The sequence below is a fragment of the Lipotes vexillifer genome, unplaced genomic scaffold (genome assembly GCF_000442215.2).
Source record: "Lipotes vexillifer unplaced genomic scaffold, Lipotes_vexillifer_v1.1 scaffold40, whole genome shotgun sequence".
NCBI classification, from domain to species: Eukaryota; Metazoa; Chordata; class Mammalia; order Artiodactyla; family Lipotidae; genus Lipotes; species Lipotes vexillifer.
Window position 1 is genome coordinate 2,401,422 of NW_006771578.1, and position 18,983 is coordinate 2,420,404.

Sequence of the window (18,983 nt, forward strand, 5' to 3'; positions counted from 1 at the left end):
CCCGGCTTGGCTTTACCCACTCCGCTTCGGGGCGCCGGGGGACCCACACGCCACCAGGACCCCGGGATGGCGCCTGTCCTCGGGGCTCCTTCCGGCGCCCCCCAGCTCCGCCCGCCCCACGGCCCCGCAGCCGGCCGGCCACCACCTCTCCTCTCCCCGAAAGTTCAGGCGGGCGCTGGGAAGCACTGGGACCCAAATGTGTGGACTTTGCTTTACTCCTGTTTTCTTCCCCGGAGAGGCTTTGCCCAGAGACAGAAGCCTAGGGAAAAACGCGAGTTGCCCGGCGCCCGGGGAGCGGCTCTTGGCAAGTTTAACTCTTCAACCTCTGAGCTGCCAGATGGCTCCAGGACCTGGGCCGGGAGACCCGCCCTATGGCCAACTTTGCCTGCTCCTTTTCAATGGGAGGTTCTGCCAATGGCCAACGATTTTTCAAACAAAGAGAATTAGGCATCTCTCCAAATCCAGGAAATTAAAACTTTTTTATATTAACCAATTACTTGTCTAGCTTTAAAACCACGCACTTCACGGAGCCTAGCTCTCACCCTCTCTCTCTCACTCCCCGCAGTTAAATTTTCCATTTACCATTTTCCTGTAAGATCTTACCACTTATGTGGAGGACTTGATTGCATATGGATGGATGGACGGATAGATTGATCTTGATATTATGGCGGAGACAGATGGCAGCTGGACTGAATGTTTTAGCAGGCTAGAATTTATTCTAAGAGCTAACAAGTATTTCAAACCCCGTATATGATGCAGGCAGTTAATTGTCAGTATTCACTTTATCCATATTAATAGACTGCATCTTTCTGAAATTGACATTAAATTGTTAGACAGTGTTTCAAATTTCTTTTCTTCTTTTATTTTCCCAGACCTGTTTTCACATGTGGCGGCATTCTTACTGGCGAGTCTGGCTTTATTGGCAGCGAAGGTTTTCCTGGAGTGTACCCTCCAAATAGCAAATGTACCTGGAAAATCACAGTAAGCATTTTTTAGGAGGGTATTCTCCAAAAGTGAATACTGGAAACAGTGGAAGAGCTGCCGCTTCTTTCCTCTGCTGTCAGAATTTGGGTTGGGGGCAAATGTCTGTAATAGTGAAATGTTGGATTTACCTCTACTATTTGGGAGATTTTTAATAGAACTAGTGGTGCCCTGCATTAACAGTTAGAAAGGGCTCGAGATAATGCTTGCAGGGATAAATTCTTAAAGCAGATGTTTGTCTGAAAACCCAGTCTGACTCAGCTGAGTTTCATGGATTCAAAATTAAGGCTATCTTCAGGCAAAGGCCCATCATAAAGACTTCTAGAAGCTATTTGTTGCCTGTGCCTTTCATAAATGTCTCCCAGTGGCAGATAGAAGATCAAAGGTAGTACTCACCTCTGACTATAACCATTAGGGGGAAGAAAAGGGGAAAGAAAAAGAAAAAAACAGTCCCACTTAATGTCTCTGACTTAAAACCACCACTAAAGGCAATCTAAGAATAGAGAATAACAATAACTTAGGGGAGAAAAAGCCTAAAAACAAAAACTAACAAAATGCCCAGGTTGGTTACTAATGGCATAGATTATGCTGAGTCAAGGTAAGAAATCAGATTTAGAGACGGCCAGCCTTAAAAAAATGAGTCCGGATTTAGTCAGCTAGAGTGAGTCATCTTTCCAAGTGAGCATAGTAGTGACCATTATCTTCTTTTTTCAATTTTGGGAAGTTGTTTGGTAATTGAACACATTAGTTCACTGAAAGCTTCATTCAGTCAGATTGTACCACCCATGAATTAATGATTTTTAAAAGTAGGTACCTCTTATTGAGCACTTACTGGGTGCCAGGCACTGTGCCAAGTAGGTAACAAGCATAATCTCACTGAATCTTTGAAATCACTGTGAGGAAGTATTATTATCCCCATTTTATAGATGAGGAAGCTGAGGTCTAGAACAATCATATAAACTGACTTGATCAAGCATTGCGTAAGTCCAACTTTCTATGAAGTAAAGCCTATTTTGCAGTGAGGCCTTCCCACCAAGAAGGTCATTTGACAGGCAGATGTGAGGGGGTCTCCCTCCTTAAATAAAAGTCAGTTCCTATACGCATTGATGCTTTCCTGTAAAACATTGGCTATCTAATGAATTGGTACAGATTTCATTATGTTATTGCAACACATGGGGCCAGGAGAGGATGGTCATGAAAAATAGCTCTGCAATATTGATATTAGCATAAATGTGAAATAAGGCTCCGAAACAAACATGTAACTTGGTTTTTATGTTATAGTTGTGTTTCAGTTATGATTAAATGGCTGTAAGTTAAAAATGACGCAAGGAAATTAGTGACTGAGAGGCACCATGTGCCTAGCAAGTTGACTCCATGGTTAGCCCAGTGTTTTGGGTCTTCGGGACAATGTTAGTTTTGGAGGTGGGGAAGGGTGTCCAGTGAAAGTTGTCCTTGGTAAAGGAGGGGTGTGCCCTCGCAGAGGCCTGACTACCTTATTTTTATGTGTGGGAAAGAGGAAGTATAATGGATGCTCCTTATGGGTACAATGTAAAGGTGTGGCATGCTGGCTCTCATTCCATCACTCATAAGCCGTGTGATGGATTTATCTTTAAACCTCAGGACTGTTGTGAAGATAACATGAGATGGTATGTATAAAGCTCTTTGGCTGAGTGTCTGCGTTATAAGAAGTGCTCACTAAACGTTAGCTACCACCGTTACCGTTGTTAGTATTGACTCATCCTTTCTTCTGACTGGTAGGCAATATGGCAGATCACTGCCACCCCCTTAGTATATTGGCTAAGCTGGGCTTGGCATCAGCTTTAAAGCAGCTCAGACTTTGATGGAACAACAGACTTTGTTATGTGTAACTAGGAAGCACTTATTTCTGTGCTTGGGTTCTCCTGTGATCTTACTGGAGAGATTCCGTGTGCGTTAGGACTAGGTTGGCTCCTAGTAACAGATATCCAAAGTAACAATCGCTCAAGCAGAAGCTTGGTTCTCTCCCATGTAAAGGAATCTGGAGGTAGGCGATCCAAGATTGGTGTGGCAGCCTCAAATCATTAGGCACTCAGTATCTGCTTAGATACTGTGCTCAAGTCCCAGCCATCAGGTTCATGGTTTAGCCAACAAAAAGGAAGAGAGGAAGGGCACAGATCCTCCCGTTAAGGACATTGTGCAGAATTACCTGCACCTTGCTCTTTACATTGCACTGGCTAGTTATTAGTTACATGGCCACTTCTAGCTGCAGGGAAGCCCTGAAATGAAGTCTTCATGTCAGGAATCCATGTGCTCCGCTAAAATTCAAGGGTCTTCTTTTGAATAAAAGTCTTCTATCAACTGTGGAAAGAAGGGAAAACAAGCAAACAGCAAGCAGTCTCTGTGACATATTTATTTGTGGTTTGCCCAGGCTGCCTGAACTAATGCTCAAAAGTTGGGTAGCAAATGCCAGCCTTTTTGGAAAAATATATATTTTTAGAAAGCATAGGTAATGCACAAGAAGGGACTGCACAATTTGCTTTTCTAGTGAAAAGCTTTATAGTTTTCACTCTTAGCCATTTGATTCTGTTTCAAGGGACTGCCTCTTTTATGTTTGCATATGAGTAGCACCAAGAACTTCCAGAGGAGCCCAGCACATTCTCCTGGTTATAATTACAGTCTCAGCAGAATGTTCCCAAAGGCCCTGGATGCTCTCAAGATCTGTTTCAAAATATCTTCATTTCTTTGTATTTCACAAGGAAAAGCACGGAATCATTGGGAAAAATATTCCCAGTTCTTCTACATGGTCCTCTGGTGTGTCAGAGTAGAAGAAAGGAGCTCCCTAGCTTCTGTGTATCCTGGGGTTGATAAAAGAAGGAGGACTGTGGTAGCACTAAAGCTTGTAGAAGCTGGTGGCCCTAAGGTCTGTCATTCATTCAGCAAATGTGTGTTGGTTCTTGGGTACCACTGGAGTTTTGGTGAACAAGACAGCCAAGCTCCTTGCCCTCATGCAGCTAGCATCCTAGTTTGGAGAGACAGGCAGTTAATATTTAAACAAACAAGTAAAGAAGAAAATATTACATAGTGATATGTAATATCACTACACTGATACACTCCTACATTGCTGGTAGGAGTGTAAAATGGTGCAGCTGCTGTGGAAAACAATAGGATACTTTCTCAAGGAATTAAACTTAGAATTACCATATTACCCAGAAGTTCCACTTCGGGGTATATACCCCAAAGAAGTTAAAGCTGGGATTTGAACAGATATTTATACGTCCATATTCATGGCAGCGTTATTCACAATAGCCAAAAGGTGGAAGCAACCCAAGTATCTATCCATAGATGAATGGACAAACACAATATGGTATACAAAGGAACATTACTCAGCTTTAAAAAGTAAGGAAATTCTGACACATGCCACAACATGGGTGGACCTTGAAGACATTATGCTAAGTGAAATAAGCCAGTCACAAAAGAACAAATACTGTGTGATTCTGCTTACGTGAGGCACCTACAGTAATCAGAATCATAGAGACAGGAAGTAGAATGGTAGTTTCCACGGGCTGGGGGGGTAGAGGAATGAGAGTTGGTATTTAATGGATACAGAGTTTCAGTTGGGAAAGATGAGAAAGTTTTGGAGATGGATGGTGGTGATTGTTGCACAACTTAATGCCACTGACCCATACACTTTAAAATGGTGAAAATGGTACATTTTATGTTATGTATATTTTACCACGATAAAAAATTTTTTTAAATAAAATAAAACAGAGCAGTGGAATATTAGATAATAACTGTATTCCAATTCCAAAAGGGCAAATCTGTAGAGACAGAGAGTAGATTAGTGGTTGCCTGGGGCAGGGGATAGGTATGGAGATTAACAGTTAATGGTCATGAGGGATCTCAAAGGTGGAAATGACCTATGGTGATGGTTGTACAACTTGGTATAGTTACTAAAAATTATTTAATTGTGCTGTTAAAATGGGTGAGTTTTAGAATATGTTAAATATACCTCAAGAAATATGTAGAAAAAAACCAACAAATATAACACAGTGGTGGGATAGAAGCAGCTATGGATGAGGTGGTCGGGAATGGCCACTCTGAGGAGGCGACATTTGAGCTGAGGCCTGAGTGATAAGGATCCAGCCATGTGAAAGTCTGGGGAAGAGCATTTTTAGGCAGAGGGACCGGCGGGTGCAAAGGCCCTGAGGTGCAGGCAAGCTTGATTTGTCTGAGGAGCAGCCAGGAGGTCACTGTGGCTGGAACAGAATGAGTAAGCGGGACGATGCAAGAAGTAAAAAAGGTGAGCAGGGTGAAGAAGAGTAGGAAGCCGCTGGAGAATCTTAAGCAAAGGAGTGAGATGTTCTGATTTTAAAAGATCATTCTGGCTGCTGTGTGGAAGATGAATTGTGGGGCGTTAAGAGTGGAGACAGGGAGACCAATTAGGAAGCTGTGTGGCCTCCAGGAGAGAGAAGATGGTAGAATGGACAAGAGGGATAACCAAGGAGATGAAGAAATGTGGACTCTTCTGCCTAAAGCAGTTGTCTTAGTGGTTCTGAATGCAGCTAGGGTGGAGTGGCACCGGCCAAGAGGCCCAACGCACCAGGCTCTGGACCCTTGCTTGACGTCTGCTCCAGACAGGGCTGTACTCTGGTGTGGCCTCATCCAAGGCTGTCCATTAAAGACTTTCTGGAAACCAGTGGATCCAGTCCATTTTCCAGCTCCTGCAGTCAGTAAACCAAGAATAGAATTCCCACTGGCTATTCAACATCATAGAGACCCCTCAAGACCTATCCCCTGCCCCAGGCAACCACTAATCTACTCTCTGTCTCCACATACGTCTAGCCTACTTCCCTCAAGACGGAAGAGTCTTCAGAGTAGCCCCCAAGCTCAAGTTCCCGTAGCTAGAAAGATCCTGCTTCTCACCACTCATCTGCTTTGCAGTCCATTCCTCCAGACTGGAGACGTGTCCCAGCAAGGTGGCTTTCACCACCATATCCTCTTCATCAAACTCTGTCTTATCAGTGGGGGTGTGGAGGTGGGAAAAGCCTAATGTTAACGTCTGTATACTTTGAGAAAGGTGAAGGCTAGTGGTCACAAGCAAACTTTCTAGCCGTTTGTATTGGACTTTCTGAGATGGAAGTACAGCTTGCGGATTGGAAATTTAGATTTGCCCTTAAATTATAGGACTTTAAAATTTTCCTTGTTATTTCTTGGACGGCCGCACTGTCTAAATACACTATCAACATTGGCTCTTTAAATTTAAACTAATTAAAATTAAGTTAAAAATTAAAATTCCAGTTCCTCAGTCACCCTGGCCATATTTCAGATGCTCAATGGCCACATGTAGATGGCAGCCACCATATTGGACAGTATATAATATGAATATTTCCATCATCACAAAAAGTTCCTTTGGACAGTGCTGTTCTAGAAAAATTTCGAGGCTAATTTTACTCATGTGAAGATGTGTTGAGGACACACGTGCTCCGTGCTGCTTAGTTGTACTTCTGCTTTGCAAACGAGGAAGCTGATGCTTGTTCTGTGTAGTGCTGAAGCTGCGACCGGAACTCAAGCCTCTTGACTCAACTATATCTTTCTCGCCACCAACTCTTGGTGACCTCAACTAGGCTTAGGTTTTACTATTTAATTTTGCTGAGTGTGTTCTAAAAAACGTATGGCTAGAGTTCAAATCAGAGAATTTGAGGGTTAAGAAATTGTTAAATATTTTGTTACTAATGATGGAGTTGAGGGTTTCTTAGTTTCTCGTAAGAGTTGAGGTTCAGGGTCTTCCCTGGTGGCGCAGTGGTTGAGAGTCCGCCTGCTGATGCAGGGGACACGGGTTCGTGCCCCGGTCCGGGAAGATCCCACATGCCGCAGAGCGGCTGGGCCCGTGAGCCATGGCCTCTGGGCCTGCGCATCAGGAGCCTGTGCTCCGCGACGGGAGAGGCCACAACAGTGAGAGGCCCGCGTACCGCCAAAAAAAAAAAAAAAAAAAAGAGTTGAGGTTCAGGACTGTAACCTAAGGGGCATCTTCATAAAATACCAAGTCTGCATACGTGGGGGGTGGGTAGGACTTAAGTATGATTTGACAGCTAAGGGAAGTATAATTTTTGGAAAATGGTGGCTGGTCTTCTAAGCAGGCTTGGAAGGACAACATGACTGGGTTGAGGCAAAAGTCACCCAAAGTGATTGGAGGATGAGAACTGCGCCTGTACCAAGCCCGGTAAGAAGAAATGAAACTCCAAGTATTGACATACCACCACCTGGACCGCTCTATCACAGTGGTCCCCCTGCTGGGTACATGTGCCCAAAGGGGCAAGACTGTGCAGGAGACAGTAAGAGACCTCTGAGATCCCTAAAACAAGTCAGGGAGAGTGGACCAGTGTCAAAAAGAGCACAGCTGGTGGGATGTGGCTCACTGCTACACTGGCAAGGCACGTTTACCAAGAGCCCACCAAGCAAGGCTGTAGGTGCTGGAGACACACAGATGAATACCTGGGAGATATGAGCATGGGAGGCTGCCTGGGATGAACGCATTCCCCAGGCTCTGGGTGGGAAGGGAAATAAAACCCAACAGGCACCTTGCCTTCTTGGGTCCACCAGCACAAAGATCACCATTCTATTAACGGTTTCCTTATAAATTCATTGCAAACTTGGCATGTCACCCAATCCTTCGGTTCCTTGATCTTTTCATCGATAACTTGTTCATTTTATAATCCCAGTAGAATTAGAGATTCATATTTATAATTTGACACAATTTAAAAAAAAAAAAGAAAAGAGGCTTTAGTAGCAAAATAATACCTTGTGAAAGCAACTCTATTCAGAGTTTGACTTGGGCTGCGTATGGTATGGCCGGCTAAGTGGAACCAGCTGAAACTTGGTTTATAGCAACTATGCAAATTAGAGGAAACTTGAAGCCTAGAACATTCTGGGAACTCTCCTCGAATAGGTATGTAGGAATTGTTATTTTAAATTGGTTCCCAAAGTTAACACTAAATATTGCATCTGAATTCCTGTTGTTATCTAACAGAAACAGCAGCTGGTATGCAGATGTCAGTGAAAATGATTTTGTTCTTAGATTTAAAGGTGGGCATAATTTACAAAACAGTTTTTTAAAATGAGATTACTCATGTATGTGGTCTTATTGTTACAAAACATTATCAGAATTACAAGGTATTTGTTTATGATTTATATCTCTTTTTTATTTCCAAAACAAATTTGAAAGTACTGAAATTAGAGAGCAGATTATTGAAGGTTTCAGTTATTATTTTGAGCAGAAATCTGGCTTGGGAAAAAACCAGCAAACATTTGAGCAGTTTAAAATTTGGTGGTTCCTTTAACTCTGAAGTAAATAATGTGGGCCGATCAGAAAGTCACAGGCTTATGCCAGAAATGGAAGGAGAATTATAGCAATGAATAGTCAGTCCTATTTAAGCCGAAAGTATGTGGCAACTTTTTCCTTATTTAGCTAATTCATGCAGAGGAAAAAGGCAAAAATTGTCATATGTAGATCTTCAGATTCCCCAGGTAATACACGTACTGTCATTTTGCTAACGACCTTTTTTTTTTTCTATGCAACTGGAATTAAATATACTGGTTATTATACAGGTCGCAGATCTAAAATAATAACGTATGGTTACTTCATCTGCGTCCAATTCCGTGATGTCAGTGGATACATGTTAGTATGTCCATTTCACAAATGGTAAAAGTGAGGTCCAAAGACCTTGTATCTTGCCTAATATCCCTGCAAATGGTTTGAAAAGCCTAGCACATTTTCTGACTTGGTGACACAAATGCACTATTATGCACTTATTTAACCAATAAACACTCGCTCAATGCTTATTGTGCATCTGCTATGTACTGAGCATTGGGCTGGGCCCCAGGGGTAAAAAATTAAGGCATAGTTTCTATGCTTACGGAGTTTATAATCTGGTAGGGAGTAGTTAGATAAGAAAATCAGTAGCAATTATGTTGTGTAAATAATTATGCTACTCACTGTAAGCAGTTTTAAGTATTGATAATGTGGAATAAGGCTGATTGACATTTTAAAAATTATTGAAGTTCTTAGATTATTTAAATGAAAACAATTATTACCTCATGCAAAGAGTAAAAGATGTTATGACCCACTTTACATCTGTGCTGCTCTAAGACTTGAGAAATTGTTATATGTCCTTTGTTTGACAGCACAGGGCTGTTTTACAACACATGCCTTGATATTTCCAAATACACCTAATAAACAATTGTGTAAAGGCATTCCAAGGTCAGCCCTGGGGCCTCCACAGCTATGGGAGGAAGGACATTCCCAGGAATTCCCCGGCGATCCAGTAGTTAGGGTGCCGTGCTTCCACTGCGGGGGTCACGGGCTTGATCCCTGGTGAGGAAAGATCCTGCAAGCCTCACAGCATGGCCAAAAAAAAAAAAAAAAAGGCATTCCTTACCATAGGGTGATTTTGTTACTTATGTGTGTTAAAGTCATCATACTGAATCCATCCTCCAAAAGCCTGATTAAGTTTAAATGGCATTCACATTTACTTTAGAGAAATGATAGATTGAAAATGTGATTGGGGTTTACATCTTCCCACTAACCTTCATATGGCTTCATGAAAAGCAAGTCAGCAGTGGCGGGGCGTGGAATTGCATGAAAATTGAAACATTTAGTGATGTTCTATTTAGATTGGTGCTAGGTATATAATTTGAGAAAACAAATAGTGAATTTAGACAGGAACTCAACATTTAAGTCGCTTAATCATACCTAAGGGTATGGCAAGGGGTTCTAAAATTACTGTAACTGTTATTTGCCTGGCATAACCACAGCAGGACAGATAGCGGAATGGAATTTTGGCCTTAAACACATATTTCCTGGCTTGAAAATACATGTAGGATTTAGAATTATATAGAGATTTAAATTCCAGTCAACTATGGGGTTTGTTTTAATGTACCTATACATTTGTTAGACTAGGCTTCGTTACTTCAGCTGCCTGAATAGTAAGTTAACCCAATGCTTGACTTAATATTATTCATATCTAATTCCTTAGTAAAGATGAGTGTAATTAACAGAGAATGTCTGCATACCCAAACTTGAGCATTATATGAATGGGAAAAGAGCACTATAGCTACATGTTGTCTGTTTTTTAATTAGGAGAGAATAATTCAGAAACTTTGTGATTCTTATGACACTTAAACTGTCCCAGTTAGGTTTCAATTGATAAAATGCTGGAAGCATTAAAACATTTTCCATGCTGCCTTCAGTCCTTCCGAGAAGCAGGGGGAATATAAATCCTAAATAAATAAGCAAGTAGGTGACGATTTCCCACTGGGGCCTCAGCCCAATTTTTCTAAATTTGTTTAGTTTCCTGCTTGCTTTTAAGGGCTTCTGTTGCTTGTTTTGTTTTGTTTTTCTTTGCTGTCTCACATGGAAATCAAATATGTTTTTATTGATTGAAAACATGATGTTTTATTAATGTGCTTATTTGTACCGCTTGTATTTTTAGGGCTGGTTGAAGGCAGATGCCTTAGAAAGGGCTTAATGAGTAGAGAAGAAAATGAGAGACCATGAAAATGAAGTCCTCTTTGGGTATTTCTTTTTTCTGAAAGAGATTCTCTTTAATAATATATTAATGACAAAAAGTCATTTTTCCTGAAACATCACTATAGTAATAGAGCACAAAGATAACACATTTAAAACCCCTCTATTAAAGAGCTGTATAATGAGAAAGCATTTAACAGAGGTAAAACACCCAGAAATGGTTTTAAAGATTGTATTATTAAAAAGACTGATGGAATTAGTTTCACACTCCTATCCCAGAGTTCAATTTATTATATGAAATTATAGGCGAATTTGAATTGTTCCATAAAATTTGCAGATTCCTTGCCATCTATCAGGTATTGACAGAAAAAAAAAGAAAAAGAGAGTGGTTTCATTGCTTGGTTGCTCTATGCTGGAGACCAGAGATGCATCTACAGGGCTCCTAATTCTAAGGCTTTCTCTTTCTTTATTTTTTTTCACATTGTCCTGCTTTTAGAGTTTGGAAAGTGTTCCCGTGGTTAGCTGCTGCACAGTCAAGTTTTATCTGTATGCCTATGAAAAACGTAATCACTAAAACACCCCTGCACATTATAATTTAGCAGCTTTATTGACAGTGGCAATGGCGCTTTGGGGGTCCTCTTGAATTTCTTACTCTAGGGACTTAGGAGAATAGAAGCGTTTTCTTCAGATATATTATAAGAGTCAAGGTGGCAAGTTTCTGTAAAACCAATATAAATATCTAAAAGTAAATGGAACAACCACAGAGACGTGGGGAGTTGCAATTAAAGCTGCACAAGCCCTGCCACTAAATATCACCTCTCTTTCACCACCTCAGCCCCAAGACACTCCTGGACATGACATATAATAAAATAGTGTTTCCCAAAGTGCAGAGGGAGGGAGAGACCTTTTAGTCACAGATGGGCTGTTCTGTGGACCAAGCTGATAAGAAGCACAGGGAAGCCAGTGGAGATTTGATTGCTGCTTACCGCTCCTAGAAGTGAATTGATAGTGTTACGGACTAGGGTTCTTGACTTTCCTTAATCGATAGAAATTGATAAGAGGCCAGACAAGAAATTCAGGCCGTGCTTTATTGGGGCCCCTGCTGCAGCAGCGGGGGAGCGAAAACAAGTAACAGGTTCCCTTGCTCATTTCTGGGGAAGGGCAGCAAGCTGGTTCCTTATATGGGGTGAGGATAAGGGTGTGTCCAGGGGTCGGGCTGGAGGTGTGGCTTAGGTGGCTTGCCCACCCTTTTGGTGGAGTTGAGTGCAGGTGACGTGCACATTACCCCTGTTTTTGCTCTGGGCTCTTCAGAAGTGGCAGTTGGGTTTCTGATCTCTTTGTATCTTGTTGTCTATAATTTGCCCCAACTGGGCACGCACGCAGTTATTTTTAGTCCCTTATAGTTTCTTTATATTTTGTTGATTGAGGAGACATTTTTCCAGGTGCAGGCACTGCAGCAGAGGGTCCCCGGTCCCAGCCTGTCTCAGTAAGGGTCTGATAGAGGTCTGATACAGACTTTCTAAAAGCCCTGGGCTATGATTGACCTTCTGGGAAGAAATCATAATTCATTACAACTATTTTTAAAGTACCTTTCAGAGATCAGATGCTGGGTTGGGCAGGGAGACTGTAATGTTTGGAAAACCATGTCCCAGAATAGGGCTTGGTGTGGCAAGGAGGCTTTCACTAGTCTGGGAGATGTCCCGGAAAAGATCACAGTAGCACAGGGTAACAAGTTTCACGGTGGAGTGTTGTAAGTATGGCATCACTCAGTGACTAGTAGAAAGGGCATTGGCGAGTCATACTGAAATATTTTTCATCTATTTACTAGGAATGTGATGCACTTTCTAGAACTTTCCAAAGTTGGTTATCATGGCCAGACCTGCGTTGTAAAGGTAGCATGAGGATCGAAGGAGGTGGTAGATGAGAGACCCTTGGCACGGCGCTTGATGCAAGAAAGTAGTCAATAAATTTTTTTTTTCAACCTCTCTTCCAGGACTGTAATAAGCCATAAAAGGGTGGTGTTTGTGTAGAACTTGTCTGCAAGCCAACGCATTTCAAGCTGGATGGAAATCCCTTTGGGGCATGGCTAGCTCCCATGGGTATTGGAAATACCCATTCCTACGCACTATGTACTTTCTTCACTTAAAATATGGTCTTTCATAAGACTTTGTCCACAGAAGTGCTTCCAAACCTTCCCTGATTCTCCTCAAGCTAACCACCTCCCACCCAGCACCAACTGAGAATGCCCCTTAACTTTTAGGACGAGGGTGTTTAGAGGCAGAGAAAGGATTGTCAGTTAAGAATTGCAAATAATTTTCTGTCTTTAGAGATGGGGATTTTAATTGCTTTTGGAGGCTCAAATCATCAGATTAGTCCCCACTGGTTATACAAATTAAGTAACAAATTTATTCATTTATTCCTAATAGAGATACCCCATGATATATTATTGATAGTTAAGAGTGCAGTTTCTGGAGCCAGACTGCCTGGGTTCAAATACCAGCTCTCCTATTATGGTGGTGAATCCCCAAATATGACCCCTAAATAACCTTACCTCCTGGTATTCACGCCTTTTTCTAGTACCCCCAAACATTGAATCTTGGCTGGCCCTATGAAAAAATAGAATGAGACAGAAGTGATACTACATGACTTCTGGGGTTGGGGCATAAGAAATCTTAAAGCTTTTGCCTTAGTCTCTTAAAACATGAACTCTGGGGGAATCTAGCTGCCATAAAAGGACTGCCATGCTATGAGGAAGTCCAAGCTAGCCTTGTACCGAGGCTTCATGGAGAGAGAGAGAAAGATGCTCAGACAGCCCCCAGCTGTTCCAGTATTCCCAGCTGGGGTGCCAGACATATGAGTGAGAAAGTCATCTTGGAGGACCAGCCCCAGTGAAGCCTTCAGACAACTTAAGCCCTAGCTGAGAACTGATAGTAATTGCATGAGATAATTCAAGCAAGAATCACCCAGCTGAGACCAGTGAAGTCACAAAACCATAAGAAATAAGAGTACATTGTTGTTTTAAGCCACCAAATTTTGGGGTTGTTTGTTATGCAGCAGTAGATTACCAAAACAGTTACTTACTAGCTGTATAACCTTGACCTTGAGTTACATACTAGCTGTATGACCTTGAGATGAGTTTCCTCATCTATCAAATATGGCTAATAATACTCTCTACCTCATAGGATCATTTTGGGCATTAAATTAGTTATTGCATGCACAGTATTAAAAACCGTGCTTAGCACAGGGTAAGTACTCGAAGAAAAAGTATTATTCATCCATGAAATATTTATTGAATGCTTAATATGTGTCAGGCCTTGTTTTATATTCTGGAGAGATAATAGTGAAGGTTCTCGTACTGATGGTGTTTACTCTTTATGGGGGGAAGAGAGACAATAAAATAGATCACAAATAGTAGGGTAGGAATAAGTACCATGAAGACAATAAAACAAGGTGATGTAATAGAGACTGAGGCTGACGATGTGACATTTGAACTGAAACCTGGATGATGCAAAGCATCTCCCCACTGATGGTTCCTGAAGAAACTGTGAGGTCATCACTGCTCTGAATGCAGATGACTAGGTATGTGGCATTAAGCAACTTCTGACATTTCTTGTCCATTACGAGTACAAAATGTCTTTTGGATGATTACGAGTGGAAAGGCCTTGCTCATGAATTAAGGTTAACTCCTGTGGAGAGGGTAGTGGATTTGGTTTGCTTCTTTGCTTCTTTATATTTGGTTTGTTTGGCTTTTACTTTTGAAAGGTGCTTTGGGATGTGGACAGGGGAAGAGCTGAAGGGTCAGTTTCTGTGCATAATGTTGTCTTGGGTCCCAGGTGACACGGAGTGATGCAGAGTTGGGAGGAAGGTGTTGTCCTCATCCTGGCTCACAAGTCTCTGCAACTTGGGAGGGTGCAGAATCTTAGGAGCATCAGAAAATAACACCCTTGAAACAGATAGATGCTTCCTCTTCATCGGCCCGTTCAGGGGACTTGGTGGGCACATCCATCACCAGGAACATTCTATTTATCCATTCATCTGTGAATGGACACTTGAGTTATTTCCACTTTTGGGCAATTTTGAATAACGCTGCTGTGAACACTGGTGTTCAAGTGTCTGTTTGAGTCCCTGCTTTCAATCCCTTTGGGCATACACCTAGGAGTGGAATTACTGGATCATGTGGTAATTCTCTGCTTTATGAGGAGCCACCAAACTGCTTTCCAGCAGTAAGAGAGGAAAGACATGTGAACACTATCACTAGGGAGCCAGACAGCTTTGTGGGCCTGTGTAGACATCCCTTGGAGATACTCCAAAACAACTGAGATTTTAGGGGGGATTCTGGCACAGTCATCAAGCTAATAGGAACTTGCACCATTGTTCTTTAGGGGTTACAACTAGGCATTTATTGTGTGGGGGATACATATATGTGGTAGGAAAAAAATTCTTTTTTAGTGCAAGGCAATTATCAGGAGCCATACATCTACCCTAGGAATTGCCCAATATACTTGTTTTAATTATTATAATTGTGATTTATAATTTTAATGAACTTGCTTTATTATTCTCCATAAGTCTTATATATATTTATCCCTATAAATCTGAGCAATGCATATATTGTTTTATTACTCTCTATAAATCTTAGCTATTTATATATCTGAAAATAATGAAACTATATTTCTTAGTAGAGAAATAAATCATAGAATTATTGAGTCAGAAAGGAATTACCAGAAAGCATTCCTGACTGTCTATCCCCCAGTGCAGACTGGAATCTACTTCCTGTGTGTTCCCATAGCATCCGGGGAGTATCTTTATTGCAACACTGATCATCTGTTTACTAATCTGTCTCCTCTACTAAACTGAAAGGCTCTTGAGGACAAGACCCTTATTTTAGTTTTCTGTTCTCCTAGTAGCTAACATAGTGCTTGACACAGGCAATAGTAGCTGATGAAAGAATGAATGTATAAATGAATGAATGTTCGAATGAATGAGTGAATGAATGAATAGATCAATGACTACACCTCCTTTTAGGCAGAACAGCACAGAAGCTATAGATCTCTGCAGAAGAGTATCAATTTATTGCCAGAGATCTCTAGGGAAGGAGACTTATTCTGAAAATGACTTATACTGAAAATGTTTGTAATCTGCAGAATGCTACCGTTAAAAGAGATGTTCCCTTCCTGCATCCTCCTCGCTTCTAGTTGTGTGCCATATGTGTGCTGTTTGCACCTCCCCCTGCGTTTGTGCATTATCAGTCACCTTATCGTTGTACTGGGTGACCACCAGTCAGTCAGCATAACATCAGTGACATGAACAGAACAACACACCCTGTGGATTTAATGTCGATTTCTGAATATTTACCTTCCAATATGGGTGAACATTCTTAGATGCGTCATTGTGTGAAGTTCTTCTTCTGTGCCTTTTGTTCCACTGCACAGTGTCACTATAAATATGCATTACACTTCTCATATATGCAAAAGTACAGTGCTGCAATATTAATGTTGAATTTGTAAGCTGTTAGTTATATGTATAAAACCATTCGGGGTTGGAATTTGTAAATAGTTAAGTAGAGAAATAGCTAAAACAGTTAATATGAATTAAGAGTGTGTTCTTTTTTTTTGAATTTTATTAAAAAAAATTTTTTTATACAGCAGGTTCTTATTAGTTATCCATTTTATACATATTAGTGTATATATGTCAATCCCAGTCTCCCAGTTCATCCCACCACCACCAGCACCAAGAGTGTGTTCTGTTAGCTACTTTGCTTTGGTAAAAACGTTATATTCTTTTAAAGCCAACACATCCTTATAAAAATGTAAGTGATAGAAGCCTGAATGAAAGAGATTAGAATATAACATAATTCTCACATTTGTAGAATTGCTTGGTTGAATGAGCATTTATAACATTGAATAAGATCACCTTAAGTATTATATTTAAGTTTAGGTATTTCATTCCATTTAGCCAATAAATCTTTCGTAAAAAAAAAAAAAAAAGTCATTTGGGGGGAATTCTTCACATCTTGTGAGGATGAATTAACAGTAAAATTGTCATCCTGTTGATGATGATACTTGCCTCTGGCTGAGTAGTGATTTTCACACTTCCCCAAGATATGTATTCAGTGATCCTGGGGGCTTTTATGAGGGAAACAGACATGGTAGCTTCTGTTGCAAAGCCAGGCAACAAGAGGCAAGATTTTTCTTCCCACTTAGTGTTATTTTGTGAGCTGTGACGAAGACACAAGATGGAGCACCTATGAGGGATGCAACAAGGAAGGATGCTGGTGTGGGAATCAATGAAATTATTTTATTTGATTTAGGCAAAAAGTATTTACTGAGCACCTAGCATATTCTAGGCAGTGTTTGGGCACCAGGGATATGTCAATGAACCGGGCAGACAGAGATTCTTGCCCTCAAGGAGCTTCGCATGCCTGGCATGTGCTGGGAGCAGCGAAGAAGCCTGTGGAGTGAACAAAGGGGAAGGGAGCAGACGCTGAGGTCAGACAGGGAAGGGTGGGGTAGATCCTATAAGGCCTGGAGACCCGTGTGCGTGAGATAGAGAGCCTATCAGTCAGGGTTTCCATGGAAAACAGCATGCCTGAAATAGCATGTTGGGGATGGGGTGTTGTTTACAGAGAAGCTGTTTTAAAAGGGTAGGGAAGCCTAGAGGAGAGAGGTATTACTAGAACCCAGGAGTCAACCCAAGGGGACCTCACAGAGAAGGAGCCAGGGAAGTTAATATCCTGACCTAATTCTCTTCCGTGTTTTCTGTTTCCTGTTGGGGCTTCCCACGGCCACAGCACCCGAAGACAGTGGTTGATGCATTGATCCAGGTCAACCACCCAGTAAGGGGAGTAGGATGGAGATGAGAGGAGAATGGATCCAGAGGGACAAATGGAAGACATTGGGCACAGGAAGCCTGTATCAGCAGTCTCCAGAGAAACAGGACCAGTAGGACATGGATATACATATACACATATGCATATATACATACAAATACACATGTGCATATAATGTACATATATGTATACACATAAACACACACATATGTATATATAAATATATACACACATATACATACATACATATATAAAGAGATTTGTTTCAAGGAATTGGCTTATGCAGTTATGGAGGCTGGCCAATCTGAAATTTGTAGGTCAGGTCAATTGGCTGGTTGCTGTCAGTCGGGAGCTGAGATGCTGTAGTCTTGAGGCAGAATTCCTTCTTCCTCAGGGAAAGGTTTTGCTCTTAAGGCCATTCAGCTGATTTGATGAAGCCCACCCACATTATCAAGACAGCCTTCTTAGTGAGCTGATTGTAGATGTGAACACATCTATGAAGTACCTTCATGGCCACACCTAGGTTAATGGTCGATTGAATCATTAGGTGCTACAGCCCAGCCAAGTTGACACGTGAAACTAACCATCCAGCGCCACATCAGGGTTCTGGGCCAGGAGTGACATAATGTGACTTGTGCTTGTAAAGGATCACCTGGATGCTGTGTTGAGAATAGAGCATAGGCTGCTGGGGTGGAAGAGGGGAGCCTAGGTAGGAGGGTCTTTCTGTAATTTAGATGAGAGGAAGTGAGCCCCGTCTTTAAAGCGTGAGGTTCAAGGAACTGCTGCAGTATAGGACTATGCTTAGGTGTGCCGGCGGCTGAAGATAAAGGTGCTCATGAAGCTTTTGAAACGAAGAAGGTATGTAGTAAAAAACAAAAAAAATCACTTCACTTCACTGTTAATGTCTATAAAGACATTTCTTCTGCTTCAAATGACCTGCTCTGGTGTATTATAGCAATAAGTCCTATTTCTTGCCTACCCTAAACCTATTATTCAGAGCCATAACATCACTATTTTACATTGAAAATTAGAAATTGGAATCTTTTGAGTTTGAACTAGGGTACAAAGTGTTTGGTTGCTGAGACTTTGGCATATTCCCAACACTGGATGTTTTCCTTCACTTTTCAGAGAAATAAATCAATAACTTAACATTGGGCATATTTTCAAGCTACACCCAAATGCTGCAGCAGAAAGGGAAAAAATACTTTCTAGAGCTAAATATTATCAAGACAGAATCAGGAACCCATTCATTGCTCTTGCCCAAATTGAAACGGTCAGCTTTCTAGGCCTTGAGTGTGATAAATCCATCAGTCTTAACATCTTACAGAATGCTGCCATGTGTAATGAGAAATCACTGTTATTCCGGGTCCTAATTTGATTTGACTCTCCAGAACTTTCTGACAAAGCCAGCAAACACTTGCTGCCATTCTTGACATCCTGTGATGCTTAGGATTTTCTCACTTTTAGAGACAAGAATAAAAAATAAAACTGACTGCCTTTGGTTCTATTACCAAATGTACTGGCACACTCTAGAATCATCTCTCTTGTTTATGTGAAAATACTATTAAATGTAAGACAGTAAATGAATTTAATTTTAGACTCTTAAAAACAGGCCTAGGGCTTCCCTGGTGGCGCAGTGGTTGAGAGTCCGCCTGCCGATGCAGGGGACACGGG

The 18,983-nt window shown here is 41.4% G+C and overlaps 1 protein-coding gene across 1 annotated transcript in view; it reads left to right on the plus strand.

Moving 5' to 3' along the window:
- PCOLCE2 (procollagen C-endopeptidase enhancer 2) overlaps positions 1–18,983 on the plus strand; it is a 70,518-nt gene that overhangs the window by 2,038 nt on the left and 49,497 nt on the right. The window contains exon 2 of the mRNA XM_007446981.1: positions 871–981. Within this exon, the coding sequence (XP_007447043.1) occupies positions 871–981 (111 nt within the window). The remainder of the gene's footprint in view (positions 1–870; positions 982–18,983) is intronic.